The sequence below is a fragment of the Grampus griseus genome, assembly GCF_964374135.1.
Source record: "Grampus griseus genome assembly, chromosome: 11".
Lineage (NCBI taxonomy): Eukaryota > Metazoa > Chordata > Mammalia > Artiodactyla > Delphinidae > Grampus > Grampus griseus.
In genome coordinates, this window is record NC_139005.1 from 83,109,343 (window position 1) to 83,137,046 (window position 27,704).

At 43.9% G+C, this 27,704-nt stretch overlaps 1 protein-coding gene across 3 annotated transcripts in view; it reads right to left on the reverse strand.

Annotated features, from left to right (window-relative positions):
- Positions 1 to 27,387, reverse strand: part of GNPTAB (N-acetylglucosamine-1-phosphate transferase subunits alpha and beta) — an 85,839-nt gene extending 58,452 nt beyond the window's left edge. The window contains exons 1-2 of one of the 3 annotated variants that reach the window (XM_082666676.1): positions 27,253 to 27,387; positions 2,210 to 2,295 (exon numbers count right to left, since the gene is read on the reverse strand). In XM_082666676.1, the coding sequence (XP_082522802.1) occupies positions 2,210 to 2,295; positions 27,253 to 27,369 (203 nt within the window). In that variant the 5' untranslated portion in view covers positions 27,370 to 27,387. The remainder of the gene's footprint in view (positions 1 to 2,209; positions 2,296 to 27,252) is intronic. The other 2 variants (XM_082666677.1, XM_082666675.1) reach the window with 2 other exon arrangements.
- Between the last annotated feature and the right edge of the window lie 317 nt (positions 27,388 to 27,704).

Genomic DNA, 27,704 nt, shown 5'->3' on the forward strand with positions numbered 1-27,704 from the left:
CTTAATTTTCTTACATAATATTAACAAACGCCATTTTCTTGGATAATGCTGCAAATCTAATCAGAGAAGGTTTTACAGTATTGTGAAGCTATTAGGCTTACAGTGGTGGAAACAAGATTTCCAAAATTCTAATTTTCACTTCAAAGCTCAAATTTTATCTTTGGCAGCAAATACTATCATTTCTTTCCTTTCAAACACAGGATCGCTTTGTTTACTGTCAAGAAAATACCTGCCAAATATAACAAGTCTGAGTAATGACACTGTCATCTGTCCTTCCAAGTTATAACAATGGTGATCCATGAAACAGAACAGTGAGTTCAGGCTGCAACTCAAACAACCACGAAAGGGCTTTTCCTCAAGACAATCGCCATGCAGCCAGGTGCCTGAGGTGTGCTTCCCGTTGCATCACACAGAACATTAAGAAAATGTGTACTCACGGGGTCAGGGTAGAATCAAATCAACGATTTTTACTGCTTCCTCAGGAACATTCTTAAGCGAACCGGCTTTTTTCTGCCCCGTGCAGATATGTGGCGGTGGTGAATTACAGTGGCTTGTGCTAAGGTGTGGCAATTTTACCCACCATGGCTTTTACACAATTCGTGCAAATGTCAACGCAGTAAAAAAAGGCAAATAACACCTCAGCGCTCTTATAAATATAGCTCTGATTTCGCAGATCCCCCAGGTTCTTTGGAAACTGCTGTTTTAAGAGATCCTAAGAGAAAGATCTAGAGTTTCCCTACTTCGCCCTTCACTTGCTTAAAGTAAAGCTTAGGCTAACTCAAGGAATCCTACAGCCTTTCTTCGCTGAGAGGTTCAGGACTATAACAGTGCATACATCTATGCCTAATTAGCGCAGCTTTTTTAAAAAACTACTTATTTGATAGGGACCATATAGGCACTCATAACAAGTGGATAGAGGCGCAACGAAGTGCTTCTAAGCGGGGACAAGAGCTCCAGCAGAACTGCCGATGCAGTCTAGAGGCTCCCAGAAAATGGTCCAAGTGCATCAATTGACACCGATTACTAGTTACACTTTCACTAGGTTTTCTGGTTCAGTGAAGGTAGAGAGGAGGACTTATGGTGTCTATTCTCCAGGGAAAATGGACAGTCAGGATCTAGGGAAGTTTCTGATTATGGTCTCTGACAGTTAGACCAAGGTCTATCTGTGAGGTTAACTACCTTTGTTAGCTACCTCACATTTGTTTTTGGTCACCCCGTGCTCCTTGCCCTATAGTGATTAGCTGTGTGCCGTTACAATGGAAAGCAGTTAATAGATACTGCATAAAGTGAGTAAACCAAAAAGGAGAGAACTCCGTTTTTTGTTTTTGCTTTTTTTTTAAGTTGAAAGGACGGTCACCAGAAGAATCCAAAACAAAAATTCATTAACCATGGTTCCTCTGGGTCAGGGGAAATTCAGAATGGAACAGAGAGAGGCTTTACTTTTTCTTTTTGTTTTTCTTTTTCTATAATGTTTGAACTGTTTTTGACCATAGACATATATTGCTTTTATGATATAAAACCATACAAGTAACAGTTTTACAGACAAAAAAATGAAAAGACCGTGTGTGACTTATTTTAGCTGTGAGAAGGGAAGGAGGATGTTGGAAAAGATTGCTTTAACTTTGAGGTCTGTCTTGTGAGGGACGAAAAAGTCTCCAAGGAAAAGGGTGAAGGCAGCATTCAGGAGTGGCTGCACCAAGAAGCTTGGCTTTAAGGAGAAAAAGACCCAACCTGTGAGGTTGTTTGCTCCTCCCCACAGTGAGGCAGCCAGATGTGGTGACCACAGGGGCATGTGGGCGTCCAGTCCTGGTGGATACCACAGCAGATGCTCTGGTTAACACAGTGATGTCAACAGAAGAACACTGGCCGGGGCTTGGAACTGGCTGCAGAGTAGCCGCCTGGCTTCCTCATCCTACAGGGGGATGGAATTACCTTGAGCTCACAGAACTGGGGCAAGGACAAAGCGAGATCGTGTAACTTAAAGTACTCAATATACTGCAAAGCAGGATTGCTCTTTGGCAATCAAATTTTTCATCCATAAAACGTGAGGATGGATTACAAGGTACCTTCACATGGGAGTAGTCTTGAACAAGCTAAACCATACCTACAACTTGGAAAGACCCCTTCAACTATTCTACTTAAAGCATGGGTGATTTCATGGCTTATTTAAGCCCAAATAAGCTACTCTCCAAAACTGATCTCTTCTCACCGATTCTGAAAGGACTTCCCAGCAATATTGTCTCTGTAGGAATCAAACAAAACATGGTATTGATCCCGGCTCCATTCCAGAACCACCTAGGGAAAAAAAGAAAAGAAAAACAAATGTTTTCTTTGCATCAAATACTGAGAGTATGTAACTTTCATTTCATTTTAATTTCATTAAGAATTGCTAAAGGACTCCCAAGGCAATAGAAATAAAAGCAAAAATAAACAAATGGCACCTAATCAAACTTATTACAAGCTTTTGCACAGCAAAGGAAACCAAAAACAAAATGAAAAAACAACCTATGGACTAGGAGACAATATTTGCAAATGATGCAACCGACAAGGGCTTAATTTTCAAAATATATAAACAGCTCATGCAACTCAAAACAACAACAACAAACCCAATCAAGGACTTCCCTGGTGGCCCAATAGTTAAGAATCTGCCTGCCAGTGCAGGGGACATGGGTTCGAGCCCTGGTCCGGGAAGATCCCACATGCCGCAGAGCAACTAAGCCCGTGTGCCATGACTACTGAGCCTGCACTCTAGAGCCCGCGAGCCACAACTCCTGAGCCTGCGTGCCACAACTACTGAAGCCCATGCACCTACAGCCCGTGCTCCACAACAGGAGAAGCCACCGCAATGAGAAGCCCGTGCACCACAACGAAGAGTAGCCCTTGCTGGCTGCAACTAGAGCAAGTCCCTGCGCAGCAACAAAGACCCAACACAGCCAAAAATAAATAAATTTATAAAAATAAATAAATAAATAAAATAAAGCTCAATATAACTGTCCTTGGCTAGTACGGCTACCTGGAAGGTGGGGAGAAAACATCACAGAGAGTGCGCTTCACAAACGGCTGAGAAATGCTGACGTGCTGTATGTTAATACAACATGCCTTCCTTCATCAGATAAATTAATCTTGGCATCTCCAAACCGCTCCGGTGTATTAGAAACAACGGCAATAGCAAAGGGTCCTTAAATACCACATTTAGGAACGTTCCTCTAGTTCAGAGTTCTGCACTCTTAGATCTTGGGGGAAGTGGTAGGAATGCTGGCTTATTACTCGGGATGTGGGTTTTCATCCCAGCTCTGTCACTTTTATGAGTGACACTGAGCAAGTTACTTAGCCTCTTCAGGCTGTTTCTTCATCTGTAAAATGCAGGGGGTCTTTGAAATCCCTGCCAGTCCTAAAAGTCTATGACTTAAGAGGGGCTCCCAGCTGCAGGGTTGACACTGTGTTTCTCACCTGTATCCTCCATGCCCCCACGTCAACTCCATAAGGACACCGTGTCTCTTCCTGTCTTCACCTCCTCTGGGTCTTTTGTCCCTGCTCCTAAGCCCATCAACATTTGAACTTGATTCTCTTCCATCAGAAACATTTCCCTTTTCTGCTATTCCTGTCAACTAAACCCTATTATGAAAATCTTTCTAAACTTTTCTAGATGAATGAGTAATATGCTCTATGAGGAATGAAAAAGGAAACTTGTAAATCAAATAAAATTCATCTAAGGGTTAGTGTCAGATCATTTCCTTAATACTATCAAGGACGGAAAAGAGTAGAAAAAACTTGTGCAATTAAAAAATTGTTTACTCTGGGGTAAACTGTAAAAATATGAACACCTTCCAAACAACAAAGAAGCCAAAAAAGACTTAAACTTGCAATTAGATAGTTTTCAGCCATTATCAGCAGTAAACAAAAGACCAGAGGAACAGGTGAGAGAAACACTGACTACTGTAAAATCGAGTCTCTGTTCTTGCACAAAGCCTTTCCATATTCTTCAGCCCAGTCTGAATGCTTCCTTCTCAGAACTCTGGATAACTTCTATCTCTATCACTTACTTGATGCCTTGCATCACTTAGTTTTATTGTTATTTACCTTTTACCCCATGTTAGCATCTTGACAGACCAAGCAAACTGCTCAAAGGGTAGAGAACGACTTACAATTCTGCTTATTATCAACTCATACCCAGCACATTACATACCATCTTCTTCTTAGTAAATATTACCTCACTACTGTAGGAGTGATGTAAGAGCAGGCTGGATTTGGGAACTTGGGATGCCTTCTAAGAGAACCTCCCAGCTCTCCTGCTTCGTAGTTGTGTAACCCTGGGTAAACTACAATGTGTGGGCCTCAACTTCCTCAACTATGAAATAAGTACTAAATCTATTTCATTGGTCTGCTGTGCTGCTGTAGTAGGACGGTGATTCTCCCATGACGTGGGCAAGTAAAGGGTATGGGGAGTGTGCCAGGCATACTGGAAGCCGAGGGTAAACAAGCTTAACTTCTGAAATGCCATCATTTTTATAATGGCAAGACATTTAAAACATTCTATTGGTAGTAATGCAAATTTTTTATGGAGAAAAATGGAATATTGATGTGATAAAAATACCAGATATAATGTTGACCTTCAAAAAATGTCCTGTTTGCCATTTTGAGCTATTTTCCACACACACACACACACACACACACACACACACACACACACACACACACACACACACACACACACACACACACACACACACACACACACACACACACCCCTCCTCTCTACATTATTCTCCTCAGAGGACTTACTTTTGTCTGTTACTAAGGGTAGTTTGTTGGTAAAAATTTAAGACACAATGAACAAAATACTATTTACTAAAATACTACATGAGCTCTCAAATACCACATAAACAATGTATTATTAATAAAGAATTATAAAAATCATCTAAAGGTAGTTTATTCTACTAGTTAAAGATGTTTATCACTTTTGGACTTCCCTGGTGGCGCAGTGGTTGAGAATCCGCCTGCCAATGCAGGGGACACGGGTTCGAGCCCTGATCCGAGAAGATCCCACATCCTGCAGAGCAACTAAGCCCGTGCGCCACAATTACTGAGCCCACATGCTGCAGCTACTGAAGCCCACGCACCTAGAGCCCGTGCTCCACAAGAGAAGCCACCGCAATGAGAAGCCCGCGCATCGCAACGAAGAGCAGCCCCCGCTCGCCGCAACTACAGAAAGCCCACGCGCGGCAACGAACACCCAGTGCAACCAAAAATAAATAAATAAAATTAAAAAAAAATTTTTTTTTAATGTGTATCACTTTTAAGACTCCATCTTAGTAATCATGGCGTCCAAGGTATTCAAGATCAATTGTTGGTTAGTTTTACAAAATTGCAGCCAAAGTCAGTCTTAATGTGCTGATCACAGGAGAAGGGGTTCAAACACACACTCACCAAGCACCACTGTGCCAGGCACACCCCTCCATTGAATCCCCACAATAAGGCACCACTTTGAGGCACGTACACAATGGCACAAAAAGAAGCTCCAGGCCAAGTTGCAGTGTGTGTGATGGGGCTGAGGTTTGAATCAACCAAACTCCGTAGCCCACGTTCCTGTTTAGCTTGGCCCGGGCTCTCTCAGCTTCACCTGGCCTGCTCTTCTGATGCTTATTTACACAGAGCCAGCTTTGTCAAATACACATTCATGAATGTGGTCATTCAACCAGTTGAAACTGGTATGTTTATCACCCTTAATTCAATGGCCCAGCATTTTTAGAATGTCTGATAGTCCTTCAGCTGGTCTGTGCGCACAAACGCTAAAATTTTCAGTTGATAAACTTTTTCAATTATGAAACCGGCACACACTTTTGTTGATGATCTTGATGGTCCCGAAACACGACCAAATGCATGCCTGTGGTACAGTAACAGTGAATGAGGTGCAAGCCCCATAATCCTCTGGGGATTCCCCAGCTAAGGAAAGGAGGAAGGTAATTATTAAGAAGCGAACTGGTGAACAGTGCAAGGATCATAAGATTACAATCAGAAGTTTAAGTCTGGAACTTATCAATAATAAAATCTAGGGCACTTCTCCATTTTCAATTTCTTCTTCTGCAGAATGAGGATATAAATACCACCTATTTCACAAGATTGTTTTGATAAGATATGCAAATCCTATAGGGCTGTACAATACTCACTGCAAACTGCTCACAGGTCTCTTAAAGACAGCGTTTACATGCTACAATATAATTAATTCACCTGTTTAAATATCATCTACACCTCTGCGAGCAACTCAAAGCCAGGAACTTAATCTCTCTCATTTTCAGTCCTAGAACCTTGCACACTGCCTGGCACAAAATCAATAAACTTTCTAGAATGAGTGAATACGGCTACTAGTTTTACAAGACAAACACCTTGGAACAGCCTACTGCTCTGTGGTTTCCCTCCAGAGCTTCCTGCTTTCAGATCCACTCCCAGATAGTCAATGTAAAGGCTAAAGTCTACAGGTATAGAGAGACGACAGCAGGCCTCAGCACACAAGGATGCCAAACTCTCTCTGTAAAAACACATGTCCCTTTCTCAAAGTTTCAAGTGTATAAATGTGACGAGCTACCTTGTAAAACTTAAGATGCCAGGGCTCTCCAAACTCAAGCAGCAAGAACTCTAAGTCACTCTGACAGAGCTTTTCATACATTGATAATCACATCAGAAGTTTATAATATTCCCAAATTACAACAGGTTCTCCATAGTTTCTGAAAACAAAATATATTTTGCATTAAGAGCCACTAAATGGCAGACAAAGATAATCTAAGCTTTATCTTTTTCTGCTAATCCCCCTCCTCCCCTGATACCAATCAGGAAGTCAAATCTCATCACCAGCAGCATTTTCTAATCACATTTGATTAAACATGTTTGTTTTCCTGCTTTAGTCCATTAGGGTTGCTCTGACAGAATACTACAGACTGTGTGGCTCAAAACAACAGAAATTTATTTCTCACAGTTCTGGACACCGGGAAGACTAAGATCAAGGTGCTGACAGATTTGCTATTTGGTGAGGGCCTGCCTCCTGGTCCACAGATGGCTGTGTTCAGGCTGTGTCACCTCACACGGTGGAAGGGGCAAGGGAGCTCTCTGGGGTCTGTTTTATAAAGGCACTAATCCCACTAATGGGGGTTCCACCCTCATGACCTAATCATCTACCAAAGAGCTCACCTCCTAATAGCATCACACTGGAATAGTTTCAGCATATAAATTTTGGGAGGACACAAACAGCTCACTGCATTTCCCAACACGAAGTGGCTAAAATAAAAGATTAACCCATTTCTTATTAGGCATTGAATGGTTACCAAAAGTGGGCTGATCTCTCCTTTTCATACACAGGAAATGACCCAAACCCAAGATGCACAAGACCACTATTTACTTGAACATTAATTAAACTCAAAGATACTTTTCTAGACCACGTCTACCTTCTTTGAATTCTTCACAGAATTAGATACACGACATACATTTGATGACCATTTTAAAGGGCACAAAACGGGAACCAGGGCTTTGTCCTCAGGGAGCTGACATCCTGTTAAGGACTAATCATGTACTTGCATGAAATGATTTAGGAATGCTTACTGTTCAGCTTTTACATGAGTACAGATTAAAACAGATTACTGTTGGAGAAAAGGAATAATCCAGGATAGGGTTAATCATAATAACTTAACAAAATCTCTCTCCTTTTTCTAGGAGAGAAAGCTGAGATTTTTAAAGAAGTAGAGGAGCAAAGAGAGGGAATTCCCTGGCAGTCCAGTGGTTAGAACTCCGCTCTTTTACTGCTGAGGGCCCGGGTTCGATCCCCAGTTGGGGAACTAAGATCCCGCATGCCGCACAACGCAGCCAAAAAAAAAAAAAAAGTCTCCTCAACCACACTTGAATAAAAGGAAAAGGTGTGTGTGTGGGGGAAACTACCAAAGATGGTTTCCAAATATATTCAAACTGCCTTTCTGGGTACATATATGTAGGTTTAGTTGCTTTACAGTTCAGAGTTTACAGAATCACAGAATTACACAGTGCCAATGTGTGAGCCCTGCTAGAACGTCCTTGCAAACAGTTACTCTACCTATGAATTTAGATCTGCACTGTCCAAAAACATGGTATTCCCCACTAGGCATGTGTGCTAATTTAAATTAAGACTAAATAAGTTAAATTTAAAACTTAGTACCTTAGTCACACTAGCCACCTGTGAAGTGCCCAACAGCCACATGTAGCTAGTGGCTACTGTACTGGACAGCTCATAATTACAGGCCATTTCTAACACTGCACAGAGTTCTCCTGGACAGGGCTGCAGCTATTCAATGCCTAAAGATTAAGTACATGTCACAAAAGCAGGCCCTGACCTCAGCCCCAGTTTTGTGATTTTATTTATTTTTTTAATATAAACTCTTTATTGTACAGATGAGAATCTGAGACTCAAAGAGTTTAAGTGACTTATCTAAAGTCACACAAAAAGAAGAGTTCTGGGCCTCCCTGGTGGCGCACTGGTTCAGAATCCGCCTGCCAATGCAGGAGACACGGGTTCAATCCCTGGTCCAGAAAGATCACACATGCCGTGGAGCAACTAAGCCCGTGTGCCACATCTACTGAGCCTGCACTCTAGAGCCCACAAGCCACAACTACTGAGCCCACATGCCACAACTACTGAAGCCTGCACGCTAGAGCCCGTGCTCCACAAAAAGAGAAGCCACCGCAATGAGAAGCCTGAGCACCGCAACAAAGAGTAGCCCCAGCTCTCTGCAACTAGAGAAAGCCTGTGTGCAGCAACGAAGACCCAACGCAGCCAAAAATAAATAAAAATAAAATAAATAAATTTATTTAAAAAAAAAAAAGAAGAGTTCTGACTCCCCCTCCCCTCCCAAATTTTTGTCAACAGGCTGCTGGCTCCTCTTAGCAGACGGATGTTTCCTCGGATCTCAGACAGCTTCTCTCCCGCGTGGGATCTGGCACAGATATCTTTCACCATCTTCTCCCATCAGAACATGCATTTCTGGCAAGAGAGCAGCTCTGATTCCCTGGCTTTTCTTCCTATTTCCTCTGGATAAGGTCTCTATAGTTTTGTTTTTGTTATTTTTTTAATGGAAGAAGCCAAAGTACTGCAGTGAGGATATTTATCTTTGAGATTCATTTAGGGGAACCTGGTTTTCTTGGCCAAATGCTATAGTGAGCTAACCCTAGGTAGAAAGCATGGGCAGGATGATGATGGACAAATGTAATAGCTTTGTGATTTTAGACAAGTCACTTAAAGCTCTCTAAGTTCCAAAACAATTCCTTATCCCATAAGGGGCTGTTATAAAAGAAATCAAGTGAGCTGATATATATCCATCTATTCGAATAACTACAAAGTACTGCAGGAAATGTAAGGTTTTAAGACTATGAAAGAACACTGAACTTATTTAGTCCTTCAAGAGGCTCACAGCCTACTGGGCAGACAAATATGAAACAAACAATTATAACATGTGAAAAATATACCCAAAGTATAAATAAAAGTGTAGTTGGTAAACATTTGTTATTATTAAACCAGAAGCCAAAACTAATCAAACTAAGTTTTTTTGTTTTTCCTCTTTATTTTGGTAAAATTTAATTGCCATAAAAATGTTTAGTGAAATGAGATAAAATTTTACAAAATATCTGCTTGTGGTGCTTACTATACTTACCTCCATCAACAAATGAATTTTATCTCATACTGTTACTTAGACAAAAACATTTTTTAAAATTCACCAAGGAGAGTTCTCTTTTTATGAGTGTCAAATGCAGAGAAGTCATAAATTAGGCAAAAAGAATGCTATATATTTTTAAATAGCTTTAAAGCCATTAAAAAACCCCTTTCCTGAGGGGCAATTAGCAATATGTATCAAAGGACCAAAGAAATGGTCATGTCTTTGTTCTAATTCCACCTCTAGAAATACATGCCAAGAAAATCATCATAGGTGCACCCAAACACTTCTGTATAAATGTAATAACCATTATTACTTATACAAATAAAACCTGGAGATAGTTTAAAAATTAAACAGCAGGTAATTGGGTAAATAAATTAAGGTACAGTCACACAAATATTATGAAGCTATTAAAAATTATGCAGTTTTTAAGCAACTATTAAAAATTAGTAACTTCAGTTAGCCAACAAATATGTGGCACCATTCCAGACTCTGAGGACATAGTAATGGACAAAACAAAATGTCCTCCTTCTGGAGCATACAGACTAGTCAAAGGGTAAAGTGTTTGGTAAAATATTACATGAAAAAAGTAACAATCAGAACTATCAGTCTGGAATGTAACCTCAGCAAAATGGCAGAGTAAGCAACTCCAATCTCTCATCTCCTCAGAAACACTGAAAAACAAGCAGAAACTGCCAGAAAAATAAAAGACAAATATTGTATGAAATATACATTATATGAAATGTCCAGAATCAGCAAATCCATAAAGACAGGAAGTTATCAGAGGTTACCAGGGCCCAAGGGGAGAATGGAGAGTTACTGCTTAATACCAAGTTTCTGTTTGGGGTGATGAAAAAGTTTTGGAAACAGTGGTAATGGTTGCACAACAACGTAAATGTAATTAATGCCACTGAGTTATACACTTAAAAATCATTAAAATGGCAGGGCTTCCCTGGTGGCGCAGTGGTTGAGAGTCTGCCTGCCGATGCAAGGGACACGGGTTCGTGCCCCGGTCCGGGGAGATCCCACATACCGCGAAGTGGCTAGGCCCGTGAACCGTGGCCGCTGAGCCTGCACGTCCAGACCCTGTGCTCTGCAACGGGAGAGGCTACAACAGTGAGAGGCCCGCATACCGCCAAAAAAAAAAAAAGGCAAATTTTGTTATTTGCATTTTGCCATAAAATTTTGGAAGAGAAGTAAATCACTATAATACTCCTCCCAAGAGTAATAAAGGAACATTATCAACAATTCTGATCACAGATTGGATAACTTAGATGAAATGGACCAAATCCTTGAAAGATACAAACTACCAAAGCTCAAACAAGGAGAAATTCATAATCTGAATAGCCTATACCTATTAAATAATTTGGATCAATAAGTAATAACCTTCCAAAACAGAAAGCAACTGGCCCAGATGGGTTCACTGGTGAATTCTACCAAATATTTAAGGAAGAAATGATACCAATTCTCTACAATTTCTTCCAGAAAATGGAAGCAAAGGGAACACTTTCTAACTCATTTTATGAGGAAAATTATAAACCAATAACTCTCATGAACATGGATGTGAAAATCCTCAATAAAGTGTTATCAAATAAAATCTAACAATGTATAAAAGGAATTATATAACATAACCAAGTGGGATTTATTCTAGGTATGTATTTTTGAAAACTGGTTCAACATTCAAAAATTAATTAATGTAATCTACCGTATCTCAAGGCAAAAGAAGAAAAATCATATGATCATATCAACAGATAAAGTATTTGACAAACTTCAACACCTATTTTTTCTTTTTTTGGCTGCACCATGTGGCTTGTGGGATCACAGTTCCCCAACCAGGGATAGAACCCTTGCCCTCGGCAGTGAAAGCGTGGAGTCCTAACCACTGGACCACCAGGGAATTCCCTTAACACTCATTTTTTTATTTAAAAATAAAAAATAAAAGCCTCTCAGCAAATTAGGAACAGAAGGGAACTTCCTCAACTAGGCTATTTCCAAGTGAAATTAACATTTGCATTGGGACTAGTAAAGCAGCTTGCCCTCCCTAATGTAGGTGGGCCTCATCTAATCAGTTGATGGCCTAAATAGAACAAAAAGGCTGAGTAAGGGAGAATGTCCTCTGATCTGACTGCCTTGAGCCGTAACATCAGTCTTTCCTGCCTTCTAACTTGAACTGAAACGTCAGCTCTTCCTGGGTCTCTAGGCTGCCAACCTTCAGACAGGAACTACAGCATCGGCCTTCCTGGTTCTCAGGCCTTTGGACTTAGACTAGAGCTACTTCATTGGCTCTCCTGGACCGCTAGCCTTGCTAAATGCAGATCTTGGAGACTTGTAAGCCTCCACAATCCTGTAAGTCAATTCCATATAATCAGTCTATTTCCACACACACACACACACACACACGTGCGCACATGCACGTATGCACACACATACATATATCCTATTGGCTTTGTTTCTCTGAAGAACCCTAATATATTTATATGTCAACTGATATCAACTAAACCTGTATACTTTTATATTAAGGTTCAATTTAGAAACTGATCACTCAGGTGACCTTTCCATATTTAGATACTAGGGAAAAAGTATCTCTGCACTCCACCTCTTGGTGCCAGGCTCTATTCTAGGGGCTGAGGATACAGTAGTGAATAAGACAGAAATGCTCCTCCCACGGAGCTTACATTTTGAGGGAGAGAGAAATGAGACATTAAATACACACATACATATTTTCAGACTGAAACTACGTACTACTTTTAAAAAGAAGGGGAATAGAAAAAGGAGTGACCTGGTGAAAGAGGCTGCTTTAGGTTGGGTGGTGGGGAAGGCCCACCTGAGAAGGCATTACTGAGCTGAGACCTGTATGACCAGGAGCACGTCACATGGTGGTCTGCGGGCAGTGCTCTCCAGCCTGATGGGACAACAGTGCAAAGGTCCTAAGGCGGACACAAACCTAACGTGTCAAGGAACAAAAAGAAGACACCAATTCTGAGCCTCAACCTCAGGCAGGTTTGCAAGTATCCGCTTGCTTTCTGTGCCTTTACCACTGCTTGAGAAGAACATGTCCAGGCTGGTCTGCTGGTCCCAGGACGAAAGACATGCGGTCCAAGTCCAACCCAGATGAGCCAACTCCCACCTGGCCTGCACATCCCAGAGAAGAAATAACTGTCATTTTAAGCCAGGGACTGACAAACCTCTTCTGTAAAGGGCCAAACAGTAACCATCTTAGGCTTTTCAGGCCATATGGTTTCTGCCACAGCTATTCAATGCTGCTGTTGTACTGAGAAAACAGCCATAGACAACAGTAAATGAATGGACGTGGCTATGTTCCAATAAAACATTTATTTATGGACACTGATATTTATAATTCATATAATTTTCATGTGTTATGAATTCTTCATCTTCTTTTAGTTTTTTAAAGCCACTTAAAAATGTAAACTCCATTCTTAGACTGCAGGCCATACAAAAACAGGCGTAGTTTGCTGCTCCTGTTTTAAGCCAGCAAACTTGAAGGTAGTCTGTTAGGGTACATTTTTGTAGAAATAGTTACAGCACACACAGTGGATACGTGACACAACCTGCTCAAAGAAGTGGCGCATTTAGGATCTTACATACAGACCATTAGAAGGAGTCTGAATTTTCTACTGTGTACAATGGGCATGATGTAGCCTGATTCACATTTTTTAAAAGGTAGCCTGGTTGCAATGTGGAGAATGGATTGTAATGAAGCAATAGTGGTGAGAGATGATGGTGGTTTAAATATCCATAACACAGGTACCACATCTTTTTTTTGGGGTGGAGCCCACATGGCATGTGGGATCTTACCTCCCCAACCAGGGATCGAACCTGCGCCCCCGCCAGTGGAAGTGTGGAGTCTTAATCACTGGACCGCCAGGGAAGTCCCACCACATATTTATTCTTAAATTCTTGGAGCAGAGGTTCTCAGCTTTTTCAGTCTTAGGACCCCTTTATACTCTTAAAAATTATTTAAGGGCTTCCATGGTGGTGCAGTGGTTGCGAGTCCACCTACCGATGCAGGGGACACGGGTTCATGCCCCGGTCCGGGAAGATCTCACATGCCGTGGAGCAGCTGGGCCCGTGAGCCATGGCCGCTGAGCCTGCGCGTCCGGAGCCTGTGCTCCGCAGCGGGAGAGGCCACAACAGTGAGAGGCCCGCGTACGGCAAAAAAAAAAAAAAAAAAAAAAAAATTATTTAAGATTCCAAAGAGTTTTTAAATTTTATGTGGGTTATGTCTACTGATATTCACCATATTAAAATTAAAACTGAGGAAATTTTAAAATATTTGTACATTTAAGAAATAAACCCATTACAGGGCAACATAAAGATTTTCATGAAAAATAACTGTTTTCCTAAACAAAAAAGTTTAGTGAGAAGAGTTGCATTGTTTTTAATTTTCACAAATTTCTTTAATGCGTGGTTTCATAGAAGACAACTGGAATATCTTTGTGTTCTGCATTCAGTCTGCTGCAATGTCACATGTCTGTTAAGCCTCTGGGAAACTCCACTGTACTCTAATAAGAGAATGAGCGAAAAAAGGTAAATAATGTCTTAGTATTATTGTGTAAATAGTTTGAACTTGTGGATCACTGGATAGGGTCCCCAGACTACCTGTGGAAAACTGCTGGCTTGGGGTAATAGCTTACTTTTAAATGCTAGAATCTCAGTGATTCTGAAGTACAGCTGTCCTTCGGTATCCTTAAGGACACCTACCCCGCTTCCAACCCACAGATACCAAAATCCACAGATGCTCAAGTGCCTTATATAAAATGGCATAGTATGTGCATATAAACTAAGCACATCCTCCCATATACTTTAAATCATCTCTAGATTACTTATAATACCTAATACAATGTAAATGCTATGTAAATAGTTGCTGGCGCACTTGCAAGTTTTGCCTTTTGGAACTTTTTAGAACTCCCCCCCCCCTTTTTTTTTTTGGCTGCGTTGGGTCTTCGTTGCTGTGTGCGGGCTTTCTCTAGTTGCGGTGAGCGGGGGCTACTCTTTGTTGCGATGCGCAGGCTTCTCATTGCGGTGGCTTCTCTTGTTGCGGAGCACAGACTCTAGGCACACGGGCTTCAGTAGTTGTGGCACGTGGGCTCGGTAGTTGCAGCTCGTGGGCTCTAGGGCGCAGGCTCAGTAGTTGTGGCGCATGGGCTTAGTTGCTCCGCGGCATGTGGGATCTTCCCAGACCAGGGCTCGAACCCGTGTCCCCTGCATTGGCAGGCAGACTCTTAACCACTGCTCCACCAGGGAAGTCCTCCCCAAATGTTTTCAATCCCTGGTTGGTTGAATCTGCAGATATGGAACCTGTGACTATGGAGGGCTGACTGTACTTTGAGGTAAGTTACTCTACTTTACATACTATTCAGTACGGACAACTTTAAAATAAAGAGACTCGCCCCAAAAGTCAAGCAATTAATTAGATATAGATTATGCCAGTTTCCAAAAGCAAAGACATTGTTCTTTCAGGCCTTTGTACAATTATAAAAATCAACATGCAAAGCCTGCTGACTGTGCAGCACTGCACCCAGTGTGGCAGGTTCACCTGAACCCCTACTACGCCCCACAGTCTCCTGTTCCCAGTTATCCGTCTGCAGTTCACTGTTCACAACACCACAGAGCAACTGTTCTAAACACAGATTTGACTCATCACTCTCTTGCTCAAAACCATTTGAATGGTCCCCATTTTCTTCAGGAGGAATCCAAATTCCTTGGAGTCACTCCATAGGCGAGTTCTAAACTGGCCACCGCCTGCCTCTCCAGCTTCACTCCTGGGTACGCTGCTGCGGCCCTTCAGAACCACTTCTGTTCCAGAAGGTGAGGGCTACCTCTCATACCCATACCTTTACACCTAGAGCATCCTTCACTTACAAGGGGGGAGGGGCTCCCGTTTCTTCCCTCAGCCATCTCCTTCAAGATCAAGCTCACATGTCACCCTGAGAAACTTCCCCGGACACTCCGGTTATCACAATGCATCTTAAGTTTGCCTATTTGCTGGTCTGTCTGGAGAGTGAGCTCCTCAATAGCAGAAAGATACAGAACCATCTTTGTGTCTCTAAGCAGTAGAGTACCTGGCCCAGAGTAAACACCTCCACTGATCTCTGCTGAGTGAACAACTTACGAAATTTGGTAAAGAAACTTTATCCAATTTAGAATTAGTCAGAAACAGAAATGAAGTTAATGGAGAGAGGTAATGAAGGAGGGATAAACTAGAACCTAAAAGAAGAAACAATTTTAGGAAGCAATTTTAAAGGGCAATACAGGGCTTCCCTGGGGGCGCAGTGCTTAAGAATCTGCCTGCCAATGCAGCGGACATGGGTTCGAGCCCTGGTCTGGGAAGATCCCACATGCCGCGGACCAACTAAGCCCGTGTGCCACAACTACTGAGCCTGCACTCTAGAGCCCGTGCGCCACAAGTACTGAGCCGGCGTGCCGCAACTACTGAAGCCCACGCACCTAGAGCCCGTGCTCCGCAACAAGAGAAGCCACCACAATGAGAAGGCTGCGCACCGCAACGAAGAGAGGCACCGCTCGCCGCAACTAGAGAAAGTCTGCGCACAGCAAAGAAGACCCAACACAGCCAAAAATAAATAAAAAATTAAAAAATAAAGGACAATACAGTTTTTAGTCTGATCATACATAGAATGCATTTGACTCTCCTTGCACAAGTGTGACTTAGTCTGTAACATTTCTGAAAGATCACTTTTTTCCCTGCTTAATTTAGTGTATGTATGAATCACACACAGGCTGACTAATCACCTGCTAAAGATACTGCATGTGGATCACAAGATTGAAACAATCTAAGGACAGTAAGAACTTAAAGAGATACATTGTGAATATACATAACCTATCACAGCTACAATTGTTCGTTACAGTTTAGAAGGAACCAGGATAACATACGTTATTGTAAAGTGCAGGCTGTGCTAAATTAATAAGGCACTTGCCTCCTCTGCTTTCATATCAACCAAAATAAAGCACACTCAGATAAAGAAATCATTGTGAACTTTTCTACTCTGTCTCTAAGAAAAGATTAATATACTCTTCAGTGTGACCTTGGACATCAGGCCAGAAGGTAGGTGCCCTGTTGTCTTCGTGAGTGTTGTGGTCAAGGGAAGATCAGGGCTGGCATGGGGCACTTGGCATTGAATTGGCATCTACTCAGCACCTTGCACCAGGCACTATGCAAGGTACCTTATATACTTTAGGCATCTTATTTAAACCACCTTTCCTCACAGGCTCAATCACAATCAGTGAGCAAAACTAAATATTTGTAAGTATTCATTCAACAAATATTCACTGAGCACCTATCGCTAGGGTCTGGGAGGACAAACGAACCTATCTTGTTCACTTTTATATACCAAGATGTCAGTGGAGTGTCTGGCACATAATGGGACATGAAGGCCAGATGATTTTGCCTCCTAAATCTCTCAAATCTGCCCACTTCTCTTTATCTGCCCTCCACCAGCCTAGTGCAAGGCCCCTGACTGAGTGCCCTGCAGCCATTCTTGTTTCCTCTAATTCAGGGTTTCCCATTTTTGGCACTACTGGCATTCAGGGCCTGACAACTCTTCGTTGTGGGAACTGTTCTGGGCACTGTAGGATATTTAGCAGAATCCCTAATGCCAGCAGCACCAACCCCATGCCCCAGTCATGCCAATCCAAAATGTCTCCAGACACTGCCAAACGCCTCAAGGCTGAGCGGCAACATCACTCCCAGGTGAGAACCAACCGCCTAGAGCAGACTTGCTCTCCCTCCGCCCTCTGCCTCAGTAGTTCTGACCCTTCAAAGCTGAGCTCAAACTGCATCAAGAAAGCCTCTGGAATATTACTCAGCCATAAAAAGAAAAGAAATTGAGCTATTTGTAATGAGGTGGATAGACCTAGAGTCTGTCATACAGAGTGAATATGGAATTTAAGAAAAAACAATGTCATGAAGAACCTAGGGGTAAGATGGGAATAAAGACACAGACCTACTAGAGAATGGACTTGAGGATATGGGGAGGGGGAAGGGTAAGCTGGGACAAAGCGGGAGAGTGGCATGGACATATATACACTACCAAACGTAAGGTAGATAGCTAGTGGGAAGCACCCGCATAGCACAGGGCGATCAGCTCGGTGCTTTGTGACCGCCTGGAGGGGTGGGATAGGGAGGGTGGGAGGGAGATGCAAGAGGGAAGAGATATGGGAACATATGTATATGTATAACTGATTCACTTTGTTATAAAGCAGAAACTAACACACCATTGTAAAGCAATTATACTCCAATAAAGATGTTAGAAAAAAAAAGAAAGAAAAAAAGAAAGCCTCTCCCAACGCAGCCACTACAGGGTGGGTCTCACTGCTGGTCTCTCCCACAACACTCTCCCCTTTAGCATTTTTCACAATTGTAATTAAGTAGCATTTAATGTCTGACTGCACAACCAGGATATAAACGCTCAGTCTGCAGGAACCAGTGGGCTTTGTTCACTGCTCTAAGCCCAGGGGCTGTGCTACAACAAAAAATTTACTAGTTTAACGAATGATTTAAGTGCTCTGCTGGGGCACAGGGATTCCAAGGGAAGAAAGACAACATCTTTGTGTTCAGAGAGCTGAGTACAGAAATGGCAAATAAGTTTCATCTCCTGGGCAAGCTCAATTAATTTGTACCTGCTTTGAGAAGCTGTACATCTAGACATGTTTCTTCTAAAGCACCAATATACCAGATACCACATTCCAAAGCAATATGTAGGACCAAGATGCAACGTTTCCTCAGGTGGTTGAAAACTCATCCACATCATGGCAGAAGGGGTCAGAGGAGAGCTCTGGGAAGCTGCTGGCGCTCTGTTAATCCCGTTCTGCCTCATCGAAAGGACAGGGGTAGAAATCTCTCTCCCACGCCAGGAAACTTCAAGTCCGGGAAAAGGACTCAACTAGGATCACGGAGAGAGCCAACCTCGGGTTCACACAGTTGGGTGCATGCAACATCCACCTCGTACCTGAGAAACAGAAAGGGCTGGCTGGCTATCGGCTCCGGGGACAGGGAGACATTACTGCCAGGCTGGAGTCAGCCCACACACCCCCACTTTGAGCTGATGGGGTTCAGGACATGCTACCTCAAAATACGGCACCTTGGCAAACTGAATATTTCAAGCTGAATGAATTTGAGAAACACCACGTAAAAAGGATTTTCTGACCTTCCCCTGAAACAGGTCATAAGACTTTCTGTGAGACAGGCCCACTCTATGCTCGGAAGAAAGGAGAAATCCTCATCTCTAAAGACAGAGGAATGCCGCAAGAAATCTGAATGAACAGGCCTCGCGTCTCCCCCAGCTAATCCCCAGAGCGCACACCCTTTTTTGTCCCATCGCATTTTTTCCGCTGTTCTCCATGCTCCATCAAGCCCAGCGTTACAACCCTCGGGTTTAACTGCTTCTTTGGTCTTCATTTCCTTATGAAGGCCCCAAGGTCATGTAAAACTTAGAGTATTTATATTTTTTGGCTGCACTGGGTCTTCGTTGCTGCACATGAGCTTTCACTAGGGGCGGCGGGCAGGGGCTACTCTTCGTTGTGGCGCGCAGGCTTCTCATTGCGGTGGCTTCTCTTGATGCAGAGCATGGGCTCTACGTGCGCGGTCTTCAGTAGTTGTGGTGTGCGGGCTCAGTGGTTGGAGCATGCAGACTCAGTATTTGTGGCGCACAGGCTTAGCTTCTCCACGGCATGTGGGATCTTCCCGGACCAGGGATCGAACCCGCGTCCCCTGCATTGGCACGTGCATTCTTAACCACTGTGCCACCAGGGAAGTCCCTAAAACTTACATTAAATAAATGTATGCTTTTCTCTTGCTAATCTGTCTTCTGTTACAGGCGCCCTAGCTGAGAACTAAGGAGAGTAGAGGAAAAGGTATCTTTCCTCTCTTACAGAGCAAAGGATGCAGGTCACCTGTGCAAGAGATGAGATGTGGGCCATTCACAAGAGAGCACTGCAGAGGGTCACCTCAGACCAGGTCCATGGTCCCCCAGAAGAGCAGACACTGAGGGGCTAAGGAAGGAGCAAGCAACCAGCCCAGAGGAAGAGGCATTTGCTCTCAGCAGAGTAAAAGCAAGTGACAGCGCTCAGGGTGGGGTCTCTGAAGGATGCCCTTTGAAAGCACTCAGAAGAGAACGAGCATTGACACCAGCAAATCGCAGAGCTCCAGCGCCTATTTAGGAAGGACTTTCCTGCCCTCATTTCCTTTCCTTCTTCCCAGTCCTACAACCCAGGAGGGGTCAGAAACAGGCTCCGTGGCAGAAAGAGAGAAGCAGCCCACCGTACCCAAGCTCCCTTCCTCAATTGCAGGCTTTCTGCTTGGAGCAGGCCTGGGCCGGAGAGGCAAGAAGCTTCAACTTCAACAGGCTCAAAGTTCTGTTGTGACATGAGACTGAAGGCTTTCATGGCTGAACTGACAGTGTGTTTTGTAATCTGAAGCAACCACGGGACATTTTCTTACCCAGGAGTGACAAGAGCAGGCTGAGTTAGGCCCACAAGAGTGTCTCATCCAGGGGCAGAGGCAGAGCTAACTCTACAAGCTGACGTCAAGGGCCAGTGGGAGAAAAAGACACCTGCTACGTGTCCTCCCGGCTGTGCTCACCAACACGACCGTACAGCTACTACAACCGTACAGCTAGTAGCCGCCAGCGACACCGACCTATTCTTTCCTAGTGGAACACCACCTCCATATAACACAAATGTTCAGGAGAGGGGTCCCAACTTCACGGGGGCATCAGACTGGTCAAAAAGCAAACCTCTTCCTCCTTTTAAGGTGTCTATTAGGGGTGGCTCTATGATCCAGCTGGGGCCAGTTCCAGGAAAGGTTTGGTGAGGTCTTGGGGCAAACTCTTCCTGTATCTTCTGGGAGAGTTCAGGAGCTGGAAGAACGCTGAACTGTTACAGAATTATTCTGCAGTCACGTCTGCGCGTGGTGAGGAGAGAGCACCGTGACGAGAGAGGCCCCTGCATCACAGGGCGGCGCAGTGGCAGGGACGTGCTGCAGGCAGCCAGCAGGAGGTGTGCATCCAGGACCTGTTGGCAAGGCACTGGAACCGGGGAGTCACAAGCATCCGGCTGGGGTCTGAAACCTGACATCCCCTCTAAGAGGAGACAGCCAGGGAGCAAAGCCTGGAGAATCCCAGCGTTTAAGACAGAGAAGTAATGGTGAGGACAAGGAGAACAAAGAGGGGGTCTTCCTGAAGAAAGAGGGAGTGAGCATTCCCACATACATGGGGTGACAGATGCTGCAAAAAGGTCAGGTGAAGCTTTCTCTCTTAATTTTCTGCTTAATTTCATTAACAAGATCAACATTATTTAGACCTCAAGAGTAAGTCAAATCAAATGCAAATATCAAATCACCCATTAAAGATATATATTGAATCGTTACTGAAAGATTTATGAGTGCACACTAGCACTGTGTTTAACAAAACTCCATATTAATACGCCCACTCAAGAATACAAGTTTCGGTGGGCTTCCCTGGTGGCGCAGTGGTTGAGAGTCCGCCTGCCGATACAGGGGACACAGGTTCGTGCCCTGGTCCGGGCCCGTGAGCCATGGCCGCTGAGCCTAAGCGTCCGGAGCCTGTGCTCCACAACGGGAGAGGCCACGACAGTGAGAGGCCCGTGTACCAAAAAAAAAAAAAAAAAAAAAAAGAATACAAGTTTTGGGGGCTTCCCTGGTGGCACAGTGGTTGAGAATCCATCTGCCAGTGCAGGGGACACAGGTTCGAGCCCTGGTCCGGGAAGATCCCACATGCCGTGGAGCAGGTAAGCCCATGCACCACAACTACTGAGCCTGTGCTCTAGAGTTCGCATGCCACAACTACTGAAGTCTACGCGCCTAGAGCCCGTGCTCTACAACAAGAGAAGCCACCACAATGAGAAGCCCGCGCACCACAACAAACAGTAGCCCCCACTCGCCACAACTAGAGAAAGCCCACGCACAGCAACGAAGACCCAATGCAGAAAAAAAAAAGTTAATAAATAAAATTTTTAAAACAGAATACAAGTTTCACAGATTAGAGTACTTAAAAACACAGTATCAAAAATGGAAAATGGAAACAACATACTTTCACATCTTCTAGAACAAGGTAAAGGGCTAACAGCTATCACAGTCACAGTGTCAATGTGTCAATGTTAAGGCCAAGGAAAAGATGGGTTTTGACTCAAGCCAGTGTCTAGGACATCTGTTGCTCTGGCTCTTTGATAACAGCCTCCTGATTTCCCTCTGGGGAACCCCTCTCAGTTCATGTGGTTCAGTGGAGGCTGACAGTCCCACCCATAACCTTAGCTCCGGAAATGATCAAGGTGGTTAATGAAGGCACAAGGGCACTCACTCCCCAGCTAGGCAGGCTGCCCTGGGTCTAGCTGGCACTAATGAGGAAGAGAAGGTTACTAAACTGGGAGACCAGCTGCTGGAGTTGCTGCCACCAATCTTGGCTCCCATACGGCGAGAGCTTGTCTGAGAACTAAACCCATGGAGCTGGAGAACAGGGACAAGGAGTCCTGATGACATCATGTGAGCACCTCGATCTGATCCAGCCAGAAATTTCACCCTATATTTTTCAACTACATGAGTCAAAAAACTGCCTTTTTTTCTTAACCCAGGTCCGAAGTGGAATTCTATCACTTGCAACCAACTGCCATTGGCTAATACCAGCAACAATTTTAAACCACTAATAATTCAAAAAGAAAAAGCTCCCGTCTCCTTGTAAAAGTCTCAACTTCCCTTAGGATGTTTCAACCCATAATTTTCTTCCCTTCCTCTGATCTTCTAAGTCATTACTGTGTACCTACTCAGGTATTCAATTATTTACTCGCTTGTATTGTTACTCATATGTATATCATGGCCTCATCTCAACTAGTCAAAGATGGCCAAGGATGAGCTGTACATAATTCTTTGTATCTGATAGTACCCTCCACCGTACAGGGTATAACCTGACTAATCATGTCTGAGAAATAAAAGGTAAGTAAAGATGGGCTGCATCAGAGTAGAAAACTTATCTTTACTGGAAATGAGCTTAACGGGAGGTTCTTTAAGATCACCGCCAGTTCATTCATTCATTCACACATCAAGTATTTATTTGGCACCTACTGGGTACAAAGCACTTTAGAGGTGCTAATAATAGCAGGGAAAATGACAATGTCTCTGATTTGACACTTAGCTGGGCTGTGTATCTCTCCCAAACCCCCCAAAAGAAAGATACCATTTAAAGAGGCTCAGTGAGGGAATTCCCTGGCAGTCCAGTGGTTAGGACTCTGCGCTTTCACTGCCAAGGGCGCAGGTTCAATCCCTAGTTGGGGAATTGAGATCCCGCTAGCCACGCAGCACGGCCAAATAAAAGAGGCTCAGCGCAGCCACCGGCATTTTCTCTGTAGCACAAACTCCATTACATTATAGTTCATGCTTTCCCATGTGAAACATCCAATAAAGTATATTCACAGAACATTAAAGCTAAAATGGGGGTGTGAGAAATCCAGTCTGGAAGTTTTAAAACATTTTTAATAATGAAAGTTTTCTCCACACCCAAAAGAAATCTACACAAACAGGCAAGAGTGGCTGCCCCAACCTAGGAGGCAGCTGGGAGTAACACAGTCTGGAAACCATTGAGGATACAGTTTATGGTGGGGCTAGAGCCAGGCCAGAGGCTGCCTCCCAGCTCTCAGGCCAGGTTCCTATAACGTCGACTATTTGTTGCCTTTGGCAAAGAACACACTCAAAATGTATCTGTTTAATGAGCAAAGTAATCAAATATAAGCATAACTAATTTCTTTCTTGAAATTGGGCCAGTATGAGAAACTGGAGCTGGACCCAGTTTTCAATCTTCTTTTTCACTGAATATCTAACTAATCCAAAATGGCGATAGAAGACAGGTGAGCAAAAGAGAGGAGGGAGGCCAGGGTTACTACCCAGTATGGGTAGATTCTATCTGAACTTGTCTGACTCCCTCACTGAAGTTAATTTTTGGACACCTCTTTGTTTCCATACTTAGTACATGTAAGGAAGTGATATATTGTATTTTATACACACACATGCACACAGATACACACATACCCAGTAATGATCTACAATCCTTTATTCACAATCCTAAAATCCAAAAAGCTCTCAACACTGAAGATCTTTTTTGGCAAGAAAACCTGACCTGACCTGAACTCATCTGGTGGCAAAACTTGACCTAAACTGACTTGAAGTTATTTATTGTCTTTATTCTCCCCACTGAGTGTAAATACATGTTTCACTACAAGATACCGATGTTTAATTCCAAAGTTCAGTAGAATTTTCAGATAAGGGATTGTGGATTTCCATATAAAATGTACTAAATAATGAGGACCCTGAAATAACAGATTTTTACTTCAAAAGCACACTTTAAGGTCTATACAATATTAACAGAGGACAAACATTTAAAATCAGAAGTTTCTGAGCTAAAAGGGATAATCATTCATTTATAGATGAGGAAACTGAGGCTCCCGGAGGCCACATGACTCGCCAAAATCAACTAGTTTACCTGCTACCCTCACCCAAGGCGATGCACTTCAGTGGCCATTAGTCCCCATCCAGAGGGCCCTCCCTGTGGGTTTGGATCAGGTTCTGCTTTTGTTTCATCAGAGTTCCCAAGGGTTCTTCAAAAGGACCTGGCTCAACTTAAGGGGAAAATAAAAAAAAAATTTTTTTTAGTACTTCCCTCTCTCAATTCCACTTTTCTTTCTCAGTATTTGGATGAGTATACAAATAGCTTACTAAAAGGTAGCAGCCAATAATACCACTTATCCTGAGAGAGGGAAAAAAGATAGTGATGAACCCACAATTAACAATGATCTTAGCCCTTCTACCCATTACAATCAGTGAAGTTATTAACAAGTTGGTAATATTAACTGTGTGATGAGCATATTCTATTTCAAAGGTTTGTTTCAAAATAAGTATGAAGGGCATAAGATAGTTGATGACAATAATGATAGCAGCTGTAGTTCTACCACTTAACGAGAGCCTATTATGTGCCAGGAGCTAATAGGCTCAACCCTGCAAAGAAGGTATTCTTGCCTCCTTTTTGAAGATGAGGAGGCTGAAGTTTAGAGAGGTTAAGTATCCTTCTGAAGATCATATAAGGGACAGCCCAGACTATCTGAGAAGCCATAGAGACATGCTTAAGAGTACAGCTCTGGAGCCATACACTGCCTTGGTTTGAAGCCCAGCTCCGCCATGAACTAGCTGGATTAATTTGTGCAGGTGCCTCAGTTTCATCACCTGTAAAACGGGTATACAGTCAGCCCTCCAGTATCCCTGATGCGGAACTGGAGGATACGGTGGGCTGAGTGTAAGGGTCTTGATCACCTTCAGACTTTGGTATTGGAGGCAGGGGTGGGGGATGGTTAACACTAGTACCCATCTCACAGGTATGATGTTGTGAGGATTCAATGAGTTAATATATGTAAAGCAGTCAAGAGAGTGCCTAACATCTGATAAGCCCTATGTATTAGCCATGATCATGATCATTAATACTGGCACCAGCATTCAAACTCAGATCTGCCTAATCCTGCAGCTCCTCTTTTCAGCTGCACTGTAGAAATTAACTACAGGCAATATAGTAGGGGTATCGAGCCAGCTGTTTCCATTTCCCATGCCACCTGCTGGCATTCTTTGCCTCTCATTTCTTTTGTCTGTTCCAAGCTTTAAGATCTGTGGCCATTTCAAGACTTTCAGTAACTAAATAACCAGACGTGGAATACATAAAAAGAAAAAAATTTTTTTTTTCAGGTGAATGACCTTTAATCCAGTCCCTGCCTCACCAAGACGAGGCGTCCGGAGTGATGGCAGAGCCCTAGGGGACAGGGCAGGCTAACAACTGATGCCTTTGAGTCACCTTCACGCTGCAGGGGAGTTAATAAACAGCTAACTTAAAATTACTCAGGGCCAAAAAAATCTTTTATCAGCAATAAGACACTTAACTATGTATAGATACAATCACTGCATTAAGGTGCAATACATGAAACAAAGACAGAACAGCAGGTAGTATAATATTAGGTACATATTCCACATTTACAAGTCTGGGGCACTTTCTCAACCCTTACTTATAAGACTTGTTTTCATCAGCCCCTAGACCAAGAACTACTAAAAGTGTAAACCTGAAAATCATGCCATATATTCATTAGACAAATATTTAGACTGTATACTCTGGCAGTACCTGGCACAGCACCTGGTCACAGTGGTTAAATATAGCAACCTCTCTTATGGAGCCCACAATCCAGCATGGGTACAGACTTCAAGCAAATGTATACTGTGGCATTTCTGAAAAATATTCTGTCAATTTTTAAACCTTTTGCAACCTCCTACCCTCAAAAAAGAAAAAAATAATAAAACAAAGAGACGAATTTCTAACAACTTGAAAATACAACTTTCTTCCAATTCCTAGACACATTTTAAAAGGGGATGTTCTCTAAAATCACATACGTGTACTCCAGTTCTCACCTATTCATAGTCTCCTGCACATCTGTTTATGACAAAGAATACTGTATTAGACTGTCAGTCATGAAATAGCCATGCAACCTAAATCAAAAGGCTGTTTCATTCAAGAAAATATTTAAAGTCCATACCCAGAGGGGCACAAAATCTATTAAACCTGGGTGTTTCCACCTGCCAAACCTGTTGCTTGGACCCTCTGGGGTTTACAATCTTAACGAATTACTTTATGCTTATACGTATGCTTTACGCTTTAACTAACAGCAGATCAAGACAGGCTGGGTTTGTGTGATCTGGAATCTAAATGATTAGCATATCCCATGACCCGAGAGCTTGTGCTGATTCCCAAGAGACTGGGTGCTGGAATCCAAGACGGTTATGGGCATCCTGTTCACAGGAAGGGGCCCTAGGCTCAGCTGATCTCGGGATAGAGAAAAGTGTTTGGAGATGACACACATCAGTGTTTTCACATCTACCAGTACAGCCTCTAAGGGCTCACTGATGATATTCAGCTGTCTCAAATAAGAGACAAAAAAAATGAAAAAAAGCACCTTTTCACGTGGAAGTCCTTTAAATTTGGGGCCCGTACACTCTCCCCACTGCAAATTCACGTGCCAAGAAAACACCCCTCTTGGACAAAGTTTTGAGATCCGGGAAGAAACGGGATTAAGAATATAAAGTGCCTCTGTCAAAGGGAAAAGATTAGAAGGGTGACACCTGAGGAGGAAACCGCAGGTGGGGCAAGGACTGAGAAATCAGTGCAATTTAGGAACTCTGGGTCCCGGGAGAGGGGTGCGTGGAGAGCAAGGCCTGAGGGAGAAAGTCAAATGACTTGGGGACCCTGAAGAAGGCACCTGGAGGGAAAGGGAATCGGCAGAAGGAGCGCGTATCCCCCAAACCGTCGGGAGAGCGAGGTCTGGAGCCCAGGTGCTGAAACCGCAGCCCGGAGAGGAGCTCAGAGTTCGCGGCGCCCCCGGGGAAAGGGCAGGTTCTGGAGCTCGTCCCCGGAGCTGCAGAGAGGATGGCGAGGCAAGAGTGGAGCGCGCCGGGGCTGAGGCGCCGTGGGGTCGTGCGGGTTCAGCGCGCCCCGGCCAGGGCTCCCGCGCCTCTACTCACCTCTCCGAACTGGAAGGCCGAGACGATGGTGACAACGACGCCCACGAAACAGACGTAGAGCCCATACCTGTGGGACAGGCAGGTATAGGTCTGTCTCTGCAAGAGCTTGAGCAGCATCACCCCGGCCGCCGACACGCCGCGCCGCGCCCGAAGGGCCGGAGACGTCGCCGCCGCCGCCGCCGCCGCCGCCGCCGCCGCCTCCTCAACGAGCCGCCATTCCGCGGCCCCCACCGGGCTGCCGCGTTCAGGTCACAGGCTCCGGCCGCCGCGCATTGCCGCTCCGGGGATCGACGCCCGCTCGGCTCCACGCCGCGGCCGCCGCTTCCGGGAGCCGGGAGCCCACGCCCTCGGTGCGGCGGAGGCGGTCGCGCGGCCCGCTAGGCGGCCGGCGCCGCCCCGGTCTAGCCCAGCTAGAGACGGGGTCGGCGGCGGCGGCGGTGGGAACAGCAGCG